Here is a 23,446-nt window from a genome sequence, read left to right on the forward strand (position 1 = left end):
ATTAGATACATCGATACGAATCACAAAAGTCTTTAAATGATTCCTTAACTTTGGGGATACATTTGTTTACTTTTATAAAGAAAATGTCAGAGTCATCTTTGGAGTAAAATGACATGTATATGTTTGAGTAGAACTGTAATATCACGTTTGCAATTATATTTTCATCTGAACTTTCAACTTGATTTATTGTCAAACTCCCCATAGCATTTCTTTCTTGACGTCTTTTTTCAAGATTACAAAAGTATGAATTATTTTTTCCCTTACCTCCATCCAATTTGCTCTTGATCTTACATATGCACCCTTTGTCTGTCCTACGTAAACTTTATCTAATAAAGACTGTAAATGAAGTTTTTTTCTGTTTAATCTTGTGTAATAATTTAAGTTCTTTTTCTATTAAATTTTTTTTTTTTAATCTAATTCATACGCTATAGAATATTCCCCAATTTAGAATCGTAAAAAATTCAATTTAAAACCGCTAGACATGCATTTACTACCAATCTTCATTATATCTTCTTAATCTGCTCAAAATTATTATCTTGGGATAAAAGCTCAGAATTAAATTTCCAATATACTTTTGAGTAGTGAGAATCGATTTTTTGTTTTAAATTTAGCACAATTTATTACAAAAATGATTGGTTAACAGCGCACTGGAGATAGAACAATTATACACATTTGAAGACAGTGTCAGTGCCGAGCCAATAGTCAATTCTTGATCTAGACCCTACGTTCCGTTTTCCCCAAGTGAATTGTCTAATTCCAGAATTCCGTGTTCTCCAGATATCAATCAAGAGATTTGGAGAGCAAAAATTTTGAACTAAATTATTGAGATGAGAGAACTTGTGCTTTGCTAGATCTCTATCTGGCATTAAATTAAAATCCCCTCAAGTTAAAAGAAATTCTGTGGGATAGGTGATTTTTTAGTTGAGCAGAGTAAATCTTTATGCAGGTTTTTATACTTGTTATGAAAATAAGGAAGTGTTTATCTAAATTAAGAACAATTATTAACCAATGTCCAATAGCGTCAGCTTTGTAAAAAAATATTTTATCAGGACATTTAAATAGCAACTCTTGTGGAGTGATTTGTGTGATAACCAAAAAAAAATATCATCATGTCATTGATTATGCCAGAACAGAGCATTCACAGCTAATGAGTGGTTATTTTTCCTATAATTTAATTGTTTAGACCCCTACTGTTTAAAGATGAAAATGAGAGATTTGATAATAATGAGAACATTACAACAAAAATAACAAAAAACCCTTACCCAAATAATTTGTAAATTGTGTAATGAAATAATGTTTGTACAAAATAACTGTCATGGGTCAGGATTGATCTGGGCTTCTCTTTCTCAATCTGTTGTATGTTTCAGCTGTTGCCTCTTACAATCAGCGCTGGCGCCCATGCATTACTCACCTGTTGCTCTTTTCATTTGATTCTCCCCTGTACACGTACTTGCCCTGTCGTGTGACTCATTGCCAGATTATTGTGATTATTAAAGTTTACAGACACTATGCTGTTTTGCTCTTCCTTAATATTTTGAGTTTTTAACATCTTGTTCAGTCTAGTCCAGTGATACAGTTTATTATTTAACGTGATTGCTCACCTGTGATCTGCGCAGTCACCTGACTGTTGAATCCAGCCTCCACCTTACTCTGCTGCAGGGGTTCTCTCCTCACCCTGCTCCTTCAACCCCTCTCCTCACTAAGGGACCTGAGGGTGAAATTTCTGTTGCCTTATCCAGTCTGCGTTCCCCCATGGGTGGTCGGAGATTAGCAGCTGCCTTTGTTCTTCTTGAAATTTAACAAAACACTCTATTTGAACATTATTTACTCTTCGTTATCTGCCTGAGCCTTGACAATAACAAAAGGAAATAACATTAAAACAAAAAAGTTAACCAAACTGCAAAATATGCCACATCACTTGTCTGTCATCTCACTTGTCCAATGACACTGTTCACATATCTTTTAATTTTCTGAGTTACATTTCCTATTTATGTAAGCAAAATGACCCTGTAATCCAGCTACCTTCCCCTCTTTGCTTGCTTGTTCAATTTTTGTCCATAACACTCTTCTTGCCGCTTTGTCCTTTTTTCGCCAAGTCTTCCGTGAATCTAATCCCACATTTTAGCACACCATTGAGTTTTTTGTTCTCTTTAAGATATCTTCTTTTACTTTTCTTTGTGCAAAGAGAACTTCTCACTTCTCTGGGCCTGTCAGCCTCTTTTTTTTCCCCCACTCAATGCACCACGTCCACCGCCTCGCTTATGTTTGGTGAAAATTCAGGTGTAATCTAAACTAGAAGCTGAATCACATCTTTTTGAATGGATTCACCCAGATTTTCTTTCATTACTTTGATGCGAAGGCACCATCTTCTCTTGTATCTTTCCTTTACTAGAACTTAATTCTTCAAATTGCTATTTTCATTTTCACCTGCTTTTAAAACATTTAACTTTTTCTTTACACTCCTTTACTTCTTCAGCATTCAACTGTACCACATTTGCCACACTTGCGATCATATTGCTATGCTGTTTCAATCGTGTGCTAATGTCTAGGTTCTGCTCATCCACTTTATACCGAGGGCTTTTATTGCTTCTAAAATAGCGATGATACTCCAGCATCAGATAAACTTGCATCCATTTCCAGTAATTTTTTTAGCCTTTTTGAGATTTTAATGGGGTGGAAGGGTCTGAGTAAGTACCCCTTTCTCTGGAGAGCTTAGTCCATCAAGTAACATTGTTCCCCCATACTAGCTAATCAGACAGATTCTAATAGGAAAACATACACAATTTTGAGATAAACAACTTCAGGTATAACAAATTTAGACTTCAAAACCAACGAGATGAAAGTTTATCAATCATTTGAGACAAAACATGGGTCATAGATATGGCACAGCCAAGAAAGATTGACTGCTCAGTCCACCAATTTGCTGGAACTCTCTTTGCATATAAGTTACCGTGCTACAGCACCTGTGGGGAATGGCAGTGATTCCGTATGAGGTCCGACTTTCTCAAGGGCTGACAGTCTGTTTCTGCTTATGTTTATTGATTTTTTTCAATTGGCCTAATTGCTTAATTTAATTTATTAAGTTTAATTTATTTGTTAATTTATGTAAATTTTATGGCTTATTTAAATTCATTATTTTGAAATGTATTTCTTTTGTATGTCTCTTACTGCTTGCTGGTTTAGTCCTCACAGTGTTTATAGGGATTAAATGCTTCTTTTTTTGCGCTAAATGAAGGCTAAATCATTGTCGCTGAACAATTCCATTTTTGTTTCATCTGGCCATAAAACAGAATCAATGTCCAGATAAGCATCTGCAAAGACCAAGCAGGCTTTTGTGTGGCTTCTAAGTGATATCCTCCTTGCTCTCTCTCTGTTTAACCCAGTGTGCAGTGTCTGTTGGACTATTTGCCTTAAAATGTTGCCACCAGCAGAACCCAGATTCATAAGGATGGCCTTGGTGGTGATCCTTGCATTCTTTTTTACCTCTTTCACTATCCTCCTGACCAGCACATGTGCCACTTTTGGCTTCCGACCATGTCCACTAAGAAGTTTACAACATGGAACATTTTTACAATAATACTTTGCACTGTAGCCACTGGAACTTCAAAACATTTAGATATGGTCTTATAACCTGTTCCTAACTTATGAGCAGCCACAATTTGCTGCTTTAAGTCCTGACTAAGCTCTTTTGTCTTGGTATGAAACTTTGGATTTTCCCATAGATTGTGACATTTTGCAAAGGGCATGAATAATTTTGGACATGCCACTTTTTGTTCAAAGGGAACCAAAACCAGGGTGAAGGACCATGCTAGAAGGTAGTGTTTCAGCTCAAGGACTGCCCACTTTAAGGGCCAGGGCCTCCTTCTCTATGGCCTCGTACCTAGTCTCTGCAGAGGAAAGCGTCAGACTCACGTATACCAGCGGGTGCTCCTCTCCCTCGTGGACTTGTGATAGTATGGCATGCAGTTCAGAGCATTGGTCTGGAGGATGAAGGGGCAGTCGAAATCAGGTGCGTGCAGTACCGAAGAAGACGGTAGGTCCTCCTTCAGCTTCTGGATTGCCTGTTCTGCAGCTGGGCTCCACAGTATCTTCTCTGACTACCCCTTATTTGTCTGGTTCGTCAGCAGACTGGCTATGGATAACAAATTGGGAATTAAGAAATCGATCAAATAACAACAGCAGCCTGCCAACCCCAAAAAGGCACATACCTGGTCCTTTTTGGTGGGTCAGGGGGTCTTCTGGAAAGCTTCAACTTTTGTCTGCTGAGGTTGGAACAGCCCCCAGTCAATGTGGTACACCAGGTCCTACACATCTGCGAGCCTGAAATGACATTTCTTGGGGTTGGCTGTGAGTTCATCCCGTCAGAGTTCCAGGAGCATCCTTTACAGATGGGTAAGGTGTTCTTCCCAACACCTCGAGTGGATTACTCCATCTTCCAAATAAGCCGTTACGTATGATTAGTGGGGTCTCAGTAGTATGTCCATAATCCTTTGGAATGTGGCTGGAGCCTCATGCAGGCTGAAGGAAAGGATCCGGTAGTGCCAATGGCCTCCAAGAGTGGTGATATAAGAAATAATTTTTTTCTATAGCTTTGTGTGTCAGAGGTACTTCCCAGAAGCCTTTTGTCAGGTTGAGAGTTAAGAAAACCTGACTCTACCGAATCTTTCCAAGAGCTCATTCACTAAAGGCATTGGCTACCCGTCAACACTAGATGTTTCGTTAAGTTTTCAGAAGTCATTACAGATGAGGAGGGTGCCATCTGGCTATAGCACCATCACATTTGGGCTGGACCACAGACTACAGGATGGTTCAATAACCCCAAACTTCAACAACTTTTCCACCGCTTCCTGTATAGCCAGCCAGCGAGCTTCTCGTACCCGGCCTCTTCCGAACAATGACTCCAGCAGGTGTTGTGATGTCTTATTGAATGACAGAGGACTGCTCGGGCTGTTTACTGAACACATCCTTAAACTGACTGACCAGGGCTTGGAGCTCCGTCTTCTGGGAGAGAGACAGTTGTTCTCCCATGGGTCCCCCATCATCCACAAAGGCAGTCAGCTGTTTCGGTGAAGGGACCCATCGTTTAAGGACATTGAAATTGTACAACTCTTCCTCTTGCCTTTGTCTCGGCTGGCACACACGGAAATTGACCAGCCTAACCTGTTCGTCGATAAGGTAGGGTCCCTCACAGGTGGCCAGAAACTTGGACATTGTCGTGGGGACCAACACAACACCTTATCACCAGGATTCACGTGGCTGGGCATCATAAAGACATCTCTGGGTGCACTGGGCTTTGGAGAGATGTTTTTAAACCAGGAGCATAACTCTGTTGATCATTTGCCTAATGTCCCTTACGTGTTTTATCATGGACCTGTGAAGTTCTGGGTCTTGTTCCCAGGCTTGTCGAGCTACATCTAGGAGAAAGTGGGGCTGGTGGCCGAACAAGAGTTTGAATGGGGTGAAGCCTGTGGAGGCTTGGGGTACCTTATGACGCTGTCTCAGTCACGGCAATTTTCTGCCACTACCTGTTGGAGCATCTTCTTTAAGGTTTGGTTAAACCTTTCATCTAGGCTGTCAGTTTGTGGTTGGTACACTGATGTCCAGAATTGTTTCACTTTGACATGACATGAACGGGGTTTCCTGGTTAGTCAGGATCTCTTAGGGATCTCTTAGGGGATGCCCATCTGGCTGCATACAAGACCGAGCTCCTTTGGTATTGCCTTTGATGTTGCCTTTTTATGTAGGGCCACACTTCTGAGGGTGTTGTCATCTCTCTGAGCTTGTCCAAATGAGCCCTCTGCTGTCACCCGCTGGAACAGATTGTGAAACAGATTAGTTGAGAATTGTGTACACTCACCTTCTCTATCGCTTTTGGTTGCCAAGAGTGCCGGTTGGTGGTCCCATCATGGTTAAGCCTGGGGATAATGGCATCATTTTCCCTTTATTGCTGCTGACAGGATACTTAGAGCTTTGAATCCTGGCCAATCTTGATCAAGGAGGAGGGGGGTGGGAAGAACTATAACCACCCGCACTTCGAGAGACTACACACATGGGCTGGCTGCTATTGGGACCTGTTATGCAGGAACATATCTTGCATGCCAGGTGGAACTGTTCAGTGCACAATAAAACTAGCCAGCCAGGCGTGTGTTAGAGAAGTCCGGGCTCAGAACTACCAGTCTGCTGTCTGGTCTCTCATGGTTCGCCAGTCGTCAGGAGTGGTTCACCCTTCATTTAAGGCCGCTTTCTTTTCTGTATTTCAGGCCAGTGTCGCTTTCGCCAGTACCAACTCCTCCACACTAGGTTTGCCAGACTCGCTGGATTCTTCACCCTCACTGGCCCCCGAAGCCATTGAGGAAGCTCTCGCAGCAATTACTTGATGAAGATTTTTTCAGCAACCTGGGTGATGCTAGGGTTATCGCTGAGGAGCTACGAGTGAGCTAAGATTGGATGGGCTGCTTGAAGGAGCACAGGGGCGCTACCCTCAAAGGACCAGAAATTGAACTGTAGCAGCGCTTACAGGTGATAGCCTCACCCGAGCCAGGACTTCTTGCTTTAGAGCTTTATAGTCATCATTGTGGGTCACTTCTAAAGTATAATAAGCCCTCTGTGACTAGCCAGTTAAAATGGAGCTATCATTTCTACCCAGTCAGCTTTTGACCAGATTGTCTATGTCATCCAGGTTGCTCAGCTTTATGAAAAGGTGATGGAGTGTGGTGCGTGGCTCCAGAAGTAGGTTTTAAGAGGGTATTGTAGGTAACTGGTAGGTATAATACATGGCTGAAGTGAGTCCTTGAGCAAGGCTCCAATCCACCAACTACTTCCTGGGCACTGTAGCAATGGCTGCCCACTGTTCAGAGTGTGTGGGCTTTTATGGGTTAAATGCAGAGAAAAATTCTGAGGGTCACCAAACTTGACCCCAGGTCACAACTTTCCTTTTGTTTTTTTAATTGACTTTTAAACAATGCGAACAATGAAATTTGCTCGATATGTCATTTGCATGTACTGAACTCTTATTATTCTACTATGACTAGGTAGGTATATCCAGTTTTTCATTTCATTGCACCTTTACAGTTATGGTTTTGTTTGTCGAGTGCTATTATTTAGATTAGCCTCTATTTTAAATTTGCATTGATTCAGTTAGTTTAAAGCTGTTCGAAATAATATCTATTCTATAAAACGCTAAAAAGGGTACTTGACTTACAGATGCTGAACTATTAAACATTAGTGTGTCATCTTAAAACTAGTTTTAGCATATTTGTCAATATCCTCATATACCAGAAGACAAATATTTCTTTATTTCTTCATGTTTATTCTTTGTTTGGGCACCTCAGTGCAGACATTATTTATCAAATGCTTTCTGTCTTTGCAACAGTAATAATAAAGATACAAAGGCTTCAGGTCATTTGTGTTAAAAAAAATAAAAATGCTGTTAGCATAGCTAACATTTACTGACATTTTTGTATTTTCGATTTGCTTCAAGTCTGTTTAGTGACCCTATTCACAAAGACTGGAAAAGCAAATGGTCTTGTTGACTTAATCATTGTTTGTTCCTGTTAATATTGACAGTGCTATTTTAAATGTTTGATTAATACAAGCTACATTTGTTGAACCAAAAATCCTTCTTTTCCTCTCAGTCTCTGTAGCAGAGGTGGAGTGTGTACTGGAAGGCTGTAAGTCTGAGACGTTGAGAAACCAGGCCGCCTCACTCCCAGAAGAACAGTGTCTCACCATTGTGTTCAAAGGAGGAAGAAAGAGCTTGGATGTCCAGTGTGACACAACAGAGGAAGCCCAGCACTGGGTCCATGGCATTCGAACCCTCCAGGGCAGAGTCAATAACATGACCCAGAAAGAAAAACTCGACAAATATCCTTCAGCAGCTTATTAAATTCCCTTGAAACCACAATCGCAGTCTATGTGACTCTATAAGACTCCAAGCAGCTCAGGTTTTGATTGACATGCAGCTTTATCATGAATCAAAGCAGTCAAACAAATTAGGGCTTAAATACCAAAAAAGTGCATCCTTGTGAATTGGGCTATTTCAGCATTTCACAATCCCAGTCCTCACACCCCATCGTTCTGCACATTTTGTATGTATCTCTTATGATTTCAGATGTTTGTTCTAATGCAACCATACATGAAACAAGAAGCAGCATATAAATTTCACAAAACTGGGATTTTAGTGCACAATATTTAAATCAGGGTTGCCAGGGTTTCAAAACAAAACTAGCCCACATTTTGCATCACAGTATGCATTATACACAGTTTCTTCTTTGAAAATAACTATTTAATAATAATTACATATATTCTATAATCATTTAAAAAACATCTTAGCAACATCTTACCTTTGACAGCACTACTGGTGTAGTTTCTAAAATGAACAATCAAGATATTAATTCCATTGCAATTTGATGGACTGTTTTCTGTAGATTACTTTTGCAGTTATTAATTAGCAATAGCCTTGGAGAGTCCTGCCAATCTGTTATCATTAGGGTTGGGATTTGAAAATCGATTCTGATTCTGGAATTGGATACTTAGTTTAGGCGTGCATGTTCATACTGCATGATTTTAATTTTCCTTAAGATCACTGTAGTTTTCACACTATATGACTATCTAGGGTTAGATTGCTGCGTGGTTGATCTGCTGTGACAGCAGGATACAAACTGCATGACTACACTAAACAACCGGCGTCAATTTTGATTCACAAATGTACAAGAGAAGCGATAAGATTACATTTAAGACTGGATTATATTTTTAATAAGATGCTGTTCAAATCTGTGCACTCACAATAATTACCAACAAAAGATTATGGAAGAGGATATGTTTGGGAACTTGGTGTTAAAATTCTGATACTTGTTATATAACTAAAATTTAGACTTCTTCTTATTCTTATTGCATATTTAATTTTTCACCTTGCAGTCTGGCAGGACCTTCTACACTTGTGAGCAGTATAACAACTTACATTACACAATATTATTCTTAAATTTACAAATCTGTGCAAAAATAGATATAATATTTATGTAGACAATACAGGTTTTTTAAACATTTTAATACTTTAATTCGTCATTTTTAGAGATATTTGCGTATTGCTGTACATCCCTGCATGTGAATTACATCCCACGCTCTTTAAATAACAAATAAAAACTTTTTTTACTCTATTTCAGGTCTATTTCAGTTGCTTCAAAATAGCAATGTGCCTTAACAAATGGATTTGCTATTTAAACAAAGTAGCAGAAATTGTGAAAATGATACATGTATTAGGTTGAAACTAGCAAAAACACTTGCGCCTTGGATGTCCCCTCATTGCTCCGGGTTTGTGCTAAGACCCTGTGTGTTACCTTTGTTGTATGCCCTTGACTGTTTGAACTTGGATCTATGGCTACCTGAAACAAGCTGACATAAATCATGATGGCAAGATGTCATATGAGGAGGTTCAAGTCCTTTTCAAGCTGGTCAACATAGACCTGAATGAAGAATATGCTGCCAGCCTTTTTAAGGTCAGTATTTATTCCCAGGAACACTTGATTTTTTTGTAATATTTCAAATAAAATAGCTTTAATTATAAAACAAATCTGAAGAATAACAGCACAGCCAACTTGACTGAACTTTGAAGGTTTCCTGTGTTAATTAGTTCAAGTTTTGCTTGAAGCTTGACCTAGTCTATAATAGTATATATATATAATATAATGATATATATCATTGATATTATATCTATCTATCTATCTATCTATCTATCTATCTATCTATCTATCTATCTATCTATCTATCTATCTATCTATCTATCTATCTATCTATCTATCTATATATATATATATATATATATATATATATATATATATATATATATATATATAAAGCAATAATATAAAAAATAGATAATATAAAATAATACATGTCTAAACAGATCAACTATACAAATTAATTTAACATTGAATAAAAGCATGAACACTTAAGAACAAATGCATATATACAGTGTATAGACAGTTTTGAACTGCTATTTATATTGTTATGAAAAGTATTTTTCTTGATGTTAAATTTCAATTCTGTAATCTGCTTTAAATGTCTTTGTGCATTAGAAAAGTGATAAATCAGCAGATGGACGGCTTGAACATGAGGAGATCGAGCTATTTTGCCGTGAGTTGCTACGTCGGCCAGAGTTGGATGCAGTGTTTCAACAGTACTCTGCAAACGGTTGTGTCCTGTCCACTGTGGATTTGCGGGAATTCCTGAAAGATCAGGGCGAGGACCACACCCTTGTACATGCGCAGAGCCTCATCCTCACCTATGAGCTCAATGAATGGGGTATCTTCTATTCACTTTTTGTGTTTTTTTGTATACACAATTCTTGGTAGAAACACTCCAGATCAGTGATGCCCAAGCTATGGCCCATGGTAACCTTTAATTTGGCCCGCCATCCCTTCTAAGAAGAGTGGGAGAATCATGGTTGAGATTTTCAATTCGAATTTCATGTAATATAGCACGTTGTTTGTTTTATTGTTAAATGCTAACTGAAATTAAATGTTTTAATTATATGGCTTAAATTAACCAGATTTTGTTTAAATGTATATTCTGTCATCTGACAATGCAGAGACTTTGAAGTGCAAGTCAAGTCAAATACAGATTCTCATTGTCCTGTGAATTTAACATTGAACTCTACTGTGTTATAAATATGCTTGTTTATGTTTTATAAATTATAATTTAAAAACTTATACTGCATTTTGAAATATAATGAAATAAAGTAGGAAATTACCCATGGCAAATTTAATGTAATCTAGATTGGTACATTAACTATCGGCCCACAGCTTTCAATGATATTTGGTTTTTGGCCCTTTATACGAAAACATTTGGGCAGCCCTGCTCTTGATATTCACTGATAAAAAAGTATACTGGTCTTACATTTTAAAGATGATTTCTTGAATGTTTTCATGATCTTTTTCCATGTTAAAGTACTCTGTGTGCAGAGTTATCAGGCAAGATGTCTTTTTTTGACAGCATGAATTGTATAATTTACCTACAGTGTCCTTGGTCAATCAAACCAAATGCAAAATTCTGACAAACCTGAATATTTAATTAAATAAAAGTGAAGTTTTGGCTTTTAGGGAAATATCTATGTGTGCAAAATTACCGGGCAAATATTAGTGTGCAGAATCATTATGCAACTAAATCAGGGTGTCCATTAATAAGTAAAAGTTAATAAAATCAGTTTAGTGAAATTTATGGCCCTTAAAAGTATTAAAATGTCTTAAATGCTATTTTAAATGACAATAAATTTTGAATCATATTTTTTGCTTAAACCATGTCTAGTTGTTTGAAAAAGTCTCAATTTAATCTGTGAATATCGGGGTGTTGTGTTATGAAATCGATAAAATCTTGCTAGATTTGACATCACACTGCTTTGTTTACTGCAGTAACCAAGGCAAAACTGTTATACCTGCTATTCTATAGGCGCCAACTGCTGGATTAGCATTTTTATTCATTATATGAATAATGTTTCTTACAATCAGTTTTTATTTAAAATACTTTAGACTAAGGGCGTACTTACACTCTGTACAGTTACCTTGAACCAGGTCAAAGCACGCTTGTCCCCCCTCCCGTCTCTCCCGACGGCCCGTACTCACATTACATTCGAGCCTGAGCACGCTTAAGTCATCAATGATGCACTGTTCAGTAAGCGTTCTCGCTCAGCACAGTGGAGATTTCGTTTGATCGCTTTAGTCATGTCAAATATTTCGCCGAACAGATCAGCCACTTTTGACGCTCATAAGCAATCATAAAGTCCTCGTGCTGCAGGAATTAGAAGGTTTGCTGAAGGTGCAGCTGTCGTGCAGTGAGGGTTTTGCGTCTTTAAAAAACTAAAACAGTTTGTGTTCATTGAACAGTGGGAATGATTAATAAATCTGTATCAAACAGTCCCCTTAAAAGTCACGTCTCCCTTTCAGTTTCGGACTCAGGCATGTTTTGTACTCACACACAAGCGTGATTAACTATCTTCAATTATGATTTAGAGCAATACGTCTTATTTACAGTTGTCAGAATTATTAGCCCCCCTTAATTATTAGCCCCTGTTTTTTCCTCAATTTCTTTTTAACATAGAGATTTTTTTCAACACATTTTTAAACATAATAGTTTAGAAAACATAACACTCATTTCTAATAACTGATTTATTTTATCTTTGCCATGATGACAGTCAATAATAATTGACTACATACTTTTCAAGACACTTCTATACAGCTTAAAGTGACATTTAAAGGCTTAACTAGGTTAATTAGGTTGACTGGGCAGGCTAGGGTAATTAGGCAAGTTATTACATAATGACGGTTTGTTCTGTAAACTATCAAAAAAAATTATATAGCTTTAAGGGGCTAATAATTTTGACCTGCTGTTATTCTAGCCGAAATTAAACAAACAAGACTTTTTCCAGAAGAAAAAATATTATCAGACATACTGTGAAAATTTCCTTGCTCTGATAAAATATTTGGGAAATATTTAAAAAAAGAAAAAAAATTAAAAGGGGGCTAAATAATTCTTATATAGTCTTATTTACTATTATGGAAATTTAACTTCTTTGCATTCGTTCATCAAATTTCTTTTTAAGTTAAACTGAGCTGCATTTGCTTCTGTCTTCTTATGTTGACAAACTGCATCTGTGGGATAGGTTAGTAGTATATTGATACAATGCACTTAGTCACAAACAGGCTTTTACTGAATGTTTGTTGCCATAACGCAGAACACATTCATTACACTTAAAAATAAACAAATACCTCAGTTTGCATGGTAAATGCCCTTGAGGTAAAATTTGCACTTCCCCATCAAATGTGTTGTGTGTACCACATCATTCATGCTGACATTTAGCTTAGCACATGTATATGTTACCTCTTCTCAAATGACCTGGCACAGTCTAGAACTTGTAACCTCTTTGTTTATGTTTGTTTGTTTGTTGTTTTTGTCAGAATAGCATGTAAAAGTTCTGCTTTCTCATCTCATTTGCTGTTAAATGGGACACACTCGATTGCGACAGACTAGTATTATTTTTTAGAAATTATGGGGTGTTTTCACCTGAAACTTCACAGACACATTCTGGGTTTGCCTAAGACCCCCCTAAGGGTCTATTATGTTAACATTAAATTTCAGCCTAAATAAATGTATGTATGTAATCTGTCCCATCCAGCCCAGAAGAACCAATTCATGACAGCGAATGGCTTCACCATGTACATGCTGTCTAAGGAGAATGATGTGTATAACCCAGATCACAGAAGAGTATACCAGGACATGAGCCACCCATTAAGTCACTACTTTATCTCCTCATCACACAACACCTACCTCACTAAAGACCAGCTCATCAGTGATAGTAGCGTTCACCCTTACATAAGGTACACAGACACATACACATATTGGTATAACCAAACATTGGGTCAAACACGGACAAACCTAACTTCAGTGATGTTGACGGCTCCCTGGCCATTGGGAAGGAGGAAGAGAACCAATGAATTTAAATGATTTTAATTATGAAAATAAACATAAATCAAACAGGCAGGGACAGCCCCCTAATGGATGGCTGTAGCCTAAATAAAAAGTGAAAGTCAAAGATAAACTTACTCAGACCTAACCCACTTGCTACACTGGGTTAGCAGTGTCATTTAAATTTAACACAGTTATGGGATTGTCCATATTTTACCCAATGTTGGGCTACGACAGCCCATCATTTTTTTTGAGTGTACACATTTACATGCATAGTGGATGAGAACACCTTTTCAGCGAAAGCGTTCATACAGAAATACAGAAATGTCAATATTCAGCAAATACTATAAAAAGTGCTGCTGTTTGTTTGTGGCACAGAGCTCTAAGTCAAGGCTGTCGCTGTGTGGAGCTGGACTGCTGGGATGGAGAAAAGGAGCCAGTTATTTACCATGGACACACCCTCACATCCAAAGTGCCATTTAGTGATGTGGTGAAGATCATCGCTGAATATGCTTTCACGGTGAGCACAGCAGTGATGCATGTAGCCTTACGTCTGTGAATGCTGCTTTATTTATTTATTTATTTGCATCACTTAAATTGATTATAAATGTTTGAGGTTTTTTTAAAATGTGTATGTACTTGCATGGTGGAAGATGGGTAAAGAAATCTATTGGCTTAAGTTTTGCTGGTGATTTTTCAGCACACTAAAAATTACAATTTAGCTATTGTTTAAAACAAGGTTCAAAGTGAGTAAATGCTCTTTAAAACAGCTAAACCTAATTGAGACATTTGCCAAAAGGCCTAAAACTAATGAGACAAATTATGCTTCCCCACACGGGGTGAAGACTACTGTCTCATCAGCAACTCCTGGGCCTGCCCGTGGCTGCGCAGTCTCCTCGCATGGAACCACTACCATTCAAGGTGTTTTAAACAGTTTTATCTGATAGACTGGCACAAATAAGCAGACATAGTCATTCTCATAACGAGTTTCTGAGGTCTCTCACCCTTCCATAAGAATTCGACACTTGTTTTAAAACATTTCACCTGTAACATATTGTAACCTGCATTCTGGAGATAAACATTCCATTTAACATTCCAGAAAACAATCTGGGTGAATCGCCAGGACAATAAAATCACTTGGTGACGAAAAGTCTGGCTTGGTAATCCCTTGGTGACATGTTAACAAGTCTGGGAGACTTCACAGAACCACTCTCTGCCTACTTCAAAAGAACGTGACAGATAAGATAAGAAAAGGAAAAAAAACTCTTTAGCCAACATTCTGCTCACAGACAAGACATTCCTCAAAATTAAACAAAGACATTTATAACCCAAATCTCTTGTTTAATTTCATTTAACTTTTGTAATGTGTACAATACCTGATATAGACTATACACCTTCACGCTTGCAGGCCTTTTTTAAAAGCATCAAGGATGTAAGGATATGGGAACTATGTGATGTACTTGTAGAGTGTTTGGTGTCAATAGAATGCCCTCGACATTTTATAACACATGATGCATAGATCGAGACCATAACTCGCATTGTTTTATTCTTTAAAGCCCTGTATTAAATGCCTGTCCGCATGCTTTAGGCGAGCGCTCAAATTTGCATACGCGCAGCCCAGAGACAAAGGAAGGTTCGCGCGCAAACTTTCCCCTGAAATCATTGGTCAGAATGCTGTACGGGTTGTCACGTGACCCGCAGGTATAAGCACACTTTCCCCCAAACATCTGGGCAGAAAGAGAACGGCTGTTTCTCAATTCCAAGAACGCAGAGAATGGACTTGCGTTCTTGTAGAGTGCGGTCTTGCCAGGTGTCCTCGGAAGAACGAACTCAGGAGAGCGCGAGGGCAGAGAACGCGTCCTTTGAGGAATGGGATGCTGCGTTCTTCCTGATGGTCATGTGACCTTCACGCGTTTTAAATGGAAATTATTTAAACATTACAGCCTTCATACAACGATTTATTGTTTCCCCTTCTCTTCAAAATATATACTTTGCATAAAAACATTATAAATATACTCTGCACAATATAAATAAAACAAATTTTAATACGAATTTCATCAAACAAACACCCTTAATGTGTTTATTCCTTTATTAAGATGTTCATGTTAATGTATACTTACACCGTTTCATTTAGGGAAACTCCTGAGGTAAATAAGTGATATCTCTGAACTTTAATAATAAATCTAAATAAAATGCTGCGCTTCCCACCTCAAGTCGCAATGACTTCTGGGACTTCCAGAGCGAGCTCGCTGCTGAAGTCTGCATCGGTGCGTCCTCGATATCAAGAACACATCCGGGAAGTTTCACGCGTCCTCCGTACTTGCGGTCTTGAGTATTGGAACTGAACTTAGGCAGCTGATGATGACGTTGCACGAGAACACGAGGACGCAAGACCGCTGAAGAACGCATATTGAGAAACAGCCAACGTCCCAAAAAGGAACATCATTGACGGTGGTCCCTTTAAGGGCCACACGGCTCTTCACAGCCGCAAGGACTTTCCCGCCACGTTTTCTTTATTTTCCGGCAAAGTAAATTCAGTTTAAAGTTTGCGATCGTGTTCGTCCGAACTGCATTACAAACTCCACGCATCAAAGGACATCAAGAGTAGTTTTCATCACGACGGAAGAGAGACGCATAAAAGAGACCTCCAGACATGAAAAACCAGGTGATTTTAGTTATGCGACTAAGCTGTGCCCCTTTTATCAAAAAGGTTTTTTTTTTATAACCTTGGTGGTCCGTAATGGTGCGTGTGGAACTGGAAGTTTTGTCACTTTTTACCTGAAATCTCCATTTCCTCGCTTTACTATTTCTCTTTGCTGTTACACGTTCTATAGACCCGATATCTCCGCGTGGTTTACCTTTGTTCTGTGTTAAATGTATGTTTGTGCGTTTGTTTGTTCGTTACGTCTGACTAGTCAATAAATTCCATTAAAATCAAATGAATTGTATTGTTTGCCTCACGAGAAAATGTCACTGAAATACAGATTCCCCTGCCTAGCTATTAAAAGTTGTTTAAAACTTTTGAATGATTAATCTACTTCACAAGAAGTAGCAATTAAATTCCCTTTTTCTAAATGAATAGATTACAGTGTCCGCTCGGAAGAGCGGCGGCTCTGCTTGTGTTCGTTTGGTCAAATTGACAATAAATTGATCCGGAATATTAATGATTAATAATAATTCGTTATTGTTGATAATTAATATTCATAATCTGGGAATCCGCTCGGTCGCGCGAGCATGATCATTTACAATCATATGTTTGTTTGACCAAACTGACTGAAGCTTAAGCCGGAATATTAATAATTAAGAATAAACCGTTATTGTTGATTATTAATATTCATAAAATGAGCTAATTTCATGCTACATATATTGGTGGAGAGAATGCGGGCAGTTTTCCAAACATTTTTCTGTGGAACAAACTTTCCAGTTCATTGTGATTTATTAAGCGCGATATAGAGAAAAAAAGGACCGCGAGAAGCATTTCCTTTCCTTCAAAACTGGGAGGACGAAAATCCTGCTCCAGCCATTCTGTTCACTAAACACAGCAGAGAGCTGCCCGTGTAGAGTGTAACAATTTAAACTGCAGTTCATATATATTTTGAATCGATTTTGCTGAGACGCACGTTCTGCAAATCATTTAAATATATTAGTGTGCCTGTCGGAGGAAAAGACACCTCTCTCAGCGCTTGTAAGACAGTTTGGAAACCCCAAACCTGTCCGTTTAAAAGGCCTTTATAGCTAGAAAACCTCTAGACTATTTCTCCCGTGGTTTCAAACTGTTAGATTAGCTGCCTAACGTTTAACCTCTTTGCTTCGCCGCCGTGCGAAATTAATTTCAGAACTGCTGGACGGTTTTAAATTAATGTATTTCGGGAGCTGCAAGCTTGCCTGTTAACCGCTTTCTGACGAAAGGAATTCTCAGAACCATAAGCGTGTTTTTAAATGGTACCAAAATCTGATATGGATGTGAATTCCCATATTTCAGTTATGTTCGTCCGGACCAAATCTGTGTACAAACGTGCACCGCCTCGAGAGACGTCTCGTATTTTATGTTTGTTTGTCTAATTGTAATGGTCGAATATTATTATCAATGTTACGGCAACATGATATATAATGACCGCTTGTGCGAATCTTAGTGGTTCGCGCTTTGCCTTCGTGAAGTCAGCCGCATACCAAGTTATGAATGAGAACTCCTCCCATTCATAAATCGGCTCTTCGAGCGCTCATTGACTCCTCGTCCACGTAACTCGTGCGCGCGCACGCATGCGTGAATGACGTAGTCACCACCCCAAAGCATAAGATCCGCCTTCAGGAGGCAGAGTTGGTGACGCGGTTTACTTCACAGGGCAAAACCACTCGCTAGCTTCTAACGACTAGCCTTAAAGAAAACTAACCCTTCGCGTCTTAATATTACCAAACTGTTAGCACAAGGCTAACCGGATGCGAAGCGTAACTCGTAACAACTTGCTAGCGGCTAACGCCAGCTAACGTTAATGCTTAAGCAAACCAACCCTTCACATTTTGTAACTAACAAACTTTAGCACAAGGCTAACCGAATGTGAAGTGCAACTCGGAAACATCTCCCCCTGTCTCCTTCTGCTCTCCTCACATCAGTTCCGCCCACCATTGTGTCTCAAGTGGTCAGAAATGGTCAAACAGTTTGGAGTTAATTTGTTTTAATTTCGATTAAGCATTTTATTTTCCCTGTTATCATTTTATCCAAACAATAGTTTAGTTACCTGAGTATAGGTTATTGGTCTGTTTTTATTTCTTTTGGTATTATGAATTATTTTGTTACTTTCAATTTTTTTATTAATTTTCTGCCTTCTGTCTTTTTCATTTTAATACCGTGGTCCAGTTTATTTTGTTATTACTGGATTTTTAATCAAGTTCCCAATAATCTATTCTACACTTAGGTCATGTTTAATTTTAATTTTGTTGGTTTTGCTATTTGGGAAACAGCCTTTAATCTCTCTATTATTATCATTAATAGGCATAATTTTTCTTCCCTTTTGATATCATTCCATCTTTTCCTCATGCCTTATTTATTCCCTCACCTCTTAGGTTATAGGGAAAGTATAACTATATTAGGGCAAGTATTAGTCTGAAGCTAAATTCAGAGCTATCAATCTATAGATCCCACATCCGATCAAAACATGTTGGGCTAACCCATTAATGTTTGTAGATGCCCCTGAATTCTAAGGCACTCTTTCTACTTTTTCTAAGCCGTCCTGTACTGCTTTTACCTATAGGGGATTATTATGATTATTCTTTTAGATTCTTTTATGCCGATTTAATTTTCCTTTAGCCTCCCTCCATCACAGGGTGATAACCTTCTCTATCCATCAGATACTACAGCATACTAAGATTCCTACTCCAACTGGCCCGCCCAGAATAGTAGATCCATAGTACTGCCCGTATCCGGACCCGAGTCCTCTGTGCTTGTGTGGTTAAGTGTACAGGTTATTCAGGTTGCAGATCAAAAGATTGGGTTCATCTGTCTGACATAACTGACCCCTGCTGAAGGATGCGTTAGATACCTTGGCGTTTTGTCTCTCCGGCTTGTGTGGATCACAGTGGCATCAGCAATCGTACTCCAAGAAGCACCATCCGTGTCAACTGGCATACGATCAATCTTGGTTAATTACCCTGTCATGATTCCACACACGTGCCCGCCTGAGTGAGATTGGCCACCTCATTCTACAGGCCTAGAGCGGCACCGGAATCATCAGGCAAAACCCAATTTTGAATCATGCCAGGCGGTCAGTGACTTTCTTGAGTGCTACGTATTGTGCTAAAAGCCTACGCTGTGTGAGTTCACAACCGAGTTACATTATAGGCAAGTGATCTGATAGCGACTGCAGTAGGAGTTGGGGAAAGTCTAGCCAGATAGCACGCTCTTGCGATCTTCATCTGAATGCCTTTCACTCACCACCAAGCGTAAATAGCATGTAAAACCTAGTCTAAACTTAGCCCACTACAGGACTATAAAACGAACGTTTTAGACATGCCCATAGGTTTTGCTATTCTCTCTCTCTCTCTCTCTCTCTCTCCCTCGTTTCTCATCCTTGTCTGTCTTTCAGTTTTATTTTTATTCATATTCACTGATATCCATATTAGTATTTTCTTTCATTTTTCTTTCCCTGTACACTCGTTCGTCCGAGCGAGGTGCCTTTTTTTTTGTCTAACTTATCGTTAGTATTATGCATTTTTGTTATTCAGGTTACTGTTATTTTTATTTACTTAATTATTTTTATTTACTTTGACCTGCTCAGAGACCACGCCATTGAGAACCACCAGGGTCATTTAAATAATTGATTGATAATTTGCACAGCCTGGCGCATGACTAAAAGCCTTGAGGCCAGTACGTAGATACCAACTGTTATCTAGCCACCCAAATTCGACATCCGAATTGTCCGGCCCCCAGTGGATCCTTAGAAGGGCCAACGTCTAGCCGGCTCATACCCCCTAGCTGACAACCCTGTCAGACTAATAATATAGCACAATGCTAACATCCACTCGATTTGGCCATGTGGGTCTCTCTCTCTCTCCCTTGTGATCTCTGTCTCACCCAACAGACCAGCATGTCAAGTGCGCCCAGCCCGCTGCTCACTGGGACCAACTGGAGGCCTGGTTAAGTGCTTAACCCACAACCTCCTGCCCAACGACGCCATGGAGCTGCAGCAGCCAAGCAGAGAACAGCTGGACGTCTGCATTAATCCGCTGAGGGCGAACGACCTAGCCCGGAGCCATGACAGCCAAGCCCAGACTCAACTCTCCAGGGCCCTGACACACCTCACACTTGCACCGGCCAGACCCATAGGAAAGGGTCTCAACCAGCTGGAGCATCGAGCCCAGGACGTCTGCAAGACGACGAGGGAAAAGGACGCCGAACTTCTGGAGCAAATGGACGGACTACACGCACCCCGATGGAGCTACAAGCGGACAACGCACACAAGGAGCGACGAGAGGAGAAAGCCAAAGATGAACTGAGTGTAAAGCTACAAGCTGAAACACTATTGTAAAGAGCAGAACTAAAGACAGTGAAGCTCGGGTCAAAGCCTCTAAAGTCAACGGCTGAGGGCCCGAGCAAAATTCCAACACGGAACCCAACAAAGAGACTTTTAAGCATGAACCTACCAGAGTTCACCCAGAACTGTCACATTTCTACAACCCATGTGACTATCCGAAAAGGGAAGTGCCGCAGTCAGCCCAAAGGCCAAGACTGGATAGACCAGCAGAGGGGGGTGAATCCAACTCATACCGCCCCGCCAGCCAGCATTCCAGCAACGCCCATCAGCAACACAGGGCCAGGACTCCCTCCAATGGGGTCCCCCACGACAGACACCATCTGTCAGCCAAAGACTTTGAACCAGCTGGCCAGGGAAATGCCAACTTTCACCCCAAACCTTGCTGAAGGCGACGACACGCACTCCTAATTTTAAGACATTGACTTTTAGACTTTTACACAGAGGCCAAGTGCCACTCTCTGTGACAAACTGTATCTGCTAAGAATTACTTCGAGCCGTGAGGCAAGAAGTTTCCTGAATCAACAGCGCCGTGCCATCAAAGCAGATTACGAGCCGATGCAAGAGCTCTTACTAGAGTGTTTTACCTGACCCCGTGTCAGAGTAAGGACTGATTGTCGCCATGGGTCTCAAAACAGCCATGAGACCTCACAAGCATACTGCAGTCGACTACACCAACCCTACTTCGAGACAGGAAATGAGCCACGGACGACGGAGGAGTTCACCTTCCAGATCCTCTCTCTCTCAAAAGCCTGCTTTCTGTGGTGAGTCCGCACACGGGCAATGCCCTGCCCCCACGCCCTGACCACCCAACAGCGGCAGAGTTTAGCTCATAAAATCTGTTAAGAACAAAGACTGCTTTGAAAGACTATCAAACACCTACGAGCTACCCTGTCTCAGAATCTCATCCGGAGCTGACTTTAAAAGGCACGTTACTGTTTCCCAGCCGCAAGACTTCCAAACAGTGAGTTAAAGCCTTTCTCCGCCAGCAGAGGACAGCACCGCCAGGAAGGCGCATGTCCCAACACCAGACAGGATGCTCAGAGACACACTGGGACAAACCACTCACCACAAGCAGGCCAAAAGGAGCCTAACAGCAACCAAGGAATGAACAACCTGCAGTAGCTAGGAGCTCAAGCAACCAGCGTCCAGCTAGTTACACGCCAGAGAAAGCCAAAGGTGAAAACCTGACACCAAACAACGGCACGGTGGCGTCATGCAGAACTGCTAAAAAGCTTGAAGGGGCCCTACAGGAAGTCAAGCCAGACTCCTTATGACTAGAGGGGGGTCCAAAACCATTTTCCCCCCTGAACACCTGCTTTCTGCTCCATCCCCGCAGAGTACTGCGAGTCCAACACAAGCTAAAGACTGTGCATCTAACTGCAGCATCACGCTTCCCCCAAGAAGCAGCCAGTGCCACCATGCTTGAAACCTCAGGTACCAGGAAACACTGGTCTGGTTGTCTGTTTACCTCCCGAGCCACGGCCCACCAACCAGCCACACCTGCGTACAAACAACTGCTCAGGCCCCTGCACTTTAACTCTTGGGGAACCTGACCAAAATGGCGTGGCAACAACGCGCTACTTGGCTGTAACCGTGGAGATGAAAGAAAGATGAAAAACGCGCGTCAGCACGGGAGCAGACCTCACATTAATGTCATCTCTCCTGTTTGAGTAACTCAAAGCAAGAACTCAGAGACTAAAACGAACATTTAAATGCCAACCAGGCAGGCTGATGGTGCAAATCATACAGCCAAACTGAGGTTCAACTCACATACATCGCTCCCATTCAAGTAACGACTGTCCCCATGACTGCAGTGCACCCCGTGTACCCGTCGCCAATGGACACATACCTGCTGCTGAATGGTAAAAATCCGCTGGATATGTTTGAACCTCTTTCGAACTTTGAACCCCTTTAAAATCTGGGCCCAAGTGCGAGAACTTGCTCACAGCCGTCAGGTCAACCCCAACAGACTGTCAGGTCACCGAGGTCGCGGGAAACTGCTGGAACCCGCGAGAACCCAAACTCAACAACATAGAGGGGGTCAAGGTCGCTACTCTGCAGCCTTCAAACCAGCTAGCAACCCCAACGCTTGCTGCCCCAGGCCTCAAAGGGCTTAATGTTGAATAACCGGACTGTGAATGACATTGTACTTGCACTGTGAGCAGACAACCCAGCAGCCATCAGCCTCGCACGGTGCGACACTCCGCCTGAACACACCCCCAGACCTGTGTTCAACTCACAAGCATACACATTACTGTCCAAATGCTGAACTCTCACACATGACAACTGCCCACAGCATTTGCACATTGAACTTGAATCGGAACGGCGGATGGTTGACCCATCCTGTCCTAACTCTCACGGCCCCGCCGCACGATGGTCACATCAGAGCTAATAGCCTGATACATCTTCAGGCATATATATAGACACCTTTAACGACCGGTGATAGGCACCCACACTTCTCACAGCCAACCACGATGGCTGTCACCCTCAAGAAGCCCCACTCAGGCCAGACCATGCCAGAGGCCTGCTCTGTCATCATCAAACAAGACTCTGTGGTGCCAGCCTATACAAACAGGTGCTCTATATGGCTCTCCATATGAAAGGCCGAACTCTAAACCACACCTTGGGTTTTTCTTCCAACCAACAACAGAAGGCATAAAACTGGGCCTCAACCTGGAAGCCATACACTAAATTGAACTGTCCTCATGAACAGTATATGTCTTGTGTAATAGCTGCATGGCAACTGACATAAAAATCCCCAAAGACTACCTACTGGGACGATTGGTCAGCTATGAGTTCCATGACTTTGAACTCTTGGGCCAATTAGTGGCCTCACCCTACATGCAACGACACCAGAGGGGAGCTTAGAAAACACAGACTATACTGTTCCATTCCAGCTCGCCACACTCACGTCTGTCTTACCAGTAAACAAAGAACCGGTAGGCAGAAGTGAGCTCACCGAG

General features: G+C 40.6%; 1 protein-coding gene across 4 annotated transcripts in view; it reads left to right on the top strand.

Moving 5' to 3' along the window:
• The window catches only part of plcd3b (phospholipase C, delta 3b), a 44,779-nt gene that overhangs the window by 7,132 nt on the left and 14,201 nt on the right, over window positions 1-23,446 (top strand). For 3 of the 4 annotated variants that reach the window (XM_073918324.1, XM_005156129.6, XM_073918323.1), the window contains 5 exons: window positions 7,635-7,863; window positions 9,365-9,494; window positions 10,074-10,299; window positions 13,166-13,367; window positions 13,834-13,975. In XM_073918324.1, coding sequence (XP_073774425.1) covers window positions 7,635-7,863; window positions 9,365-9,494; window positions 10,074-10,299; window positions 13,166-13,367; window positions 13,834-13,975 — 929 coding nt within the window. Of the gene's footprint in view, window positions 1-7,634; window positions 7,864-8,891; window positions 8,939-9,161; window positions 9,495-10,073; window positions 10,300-13,165; window positions 13,368-13,833; window positions 13,976-23,446 lie in introns of those variants that run through there. The other variant, XM_073918325.1, reaches the window with a different exon arrangement.

Source organism: Danio rerio, chromosome 12 (genome assembly GCF_049306965.1).
Source record: "Danio rerio strain Tuebingen ecotype United States chromosome 12, GRCz12tu, whole genome shotgun sequence".
NCBI lineage: Eukaryota > Metazoa > Chordata > Actinopteri > Cypriniformes > Danionidae > Danio > Danio rerio.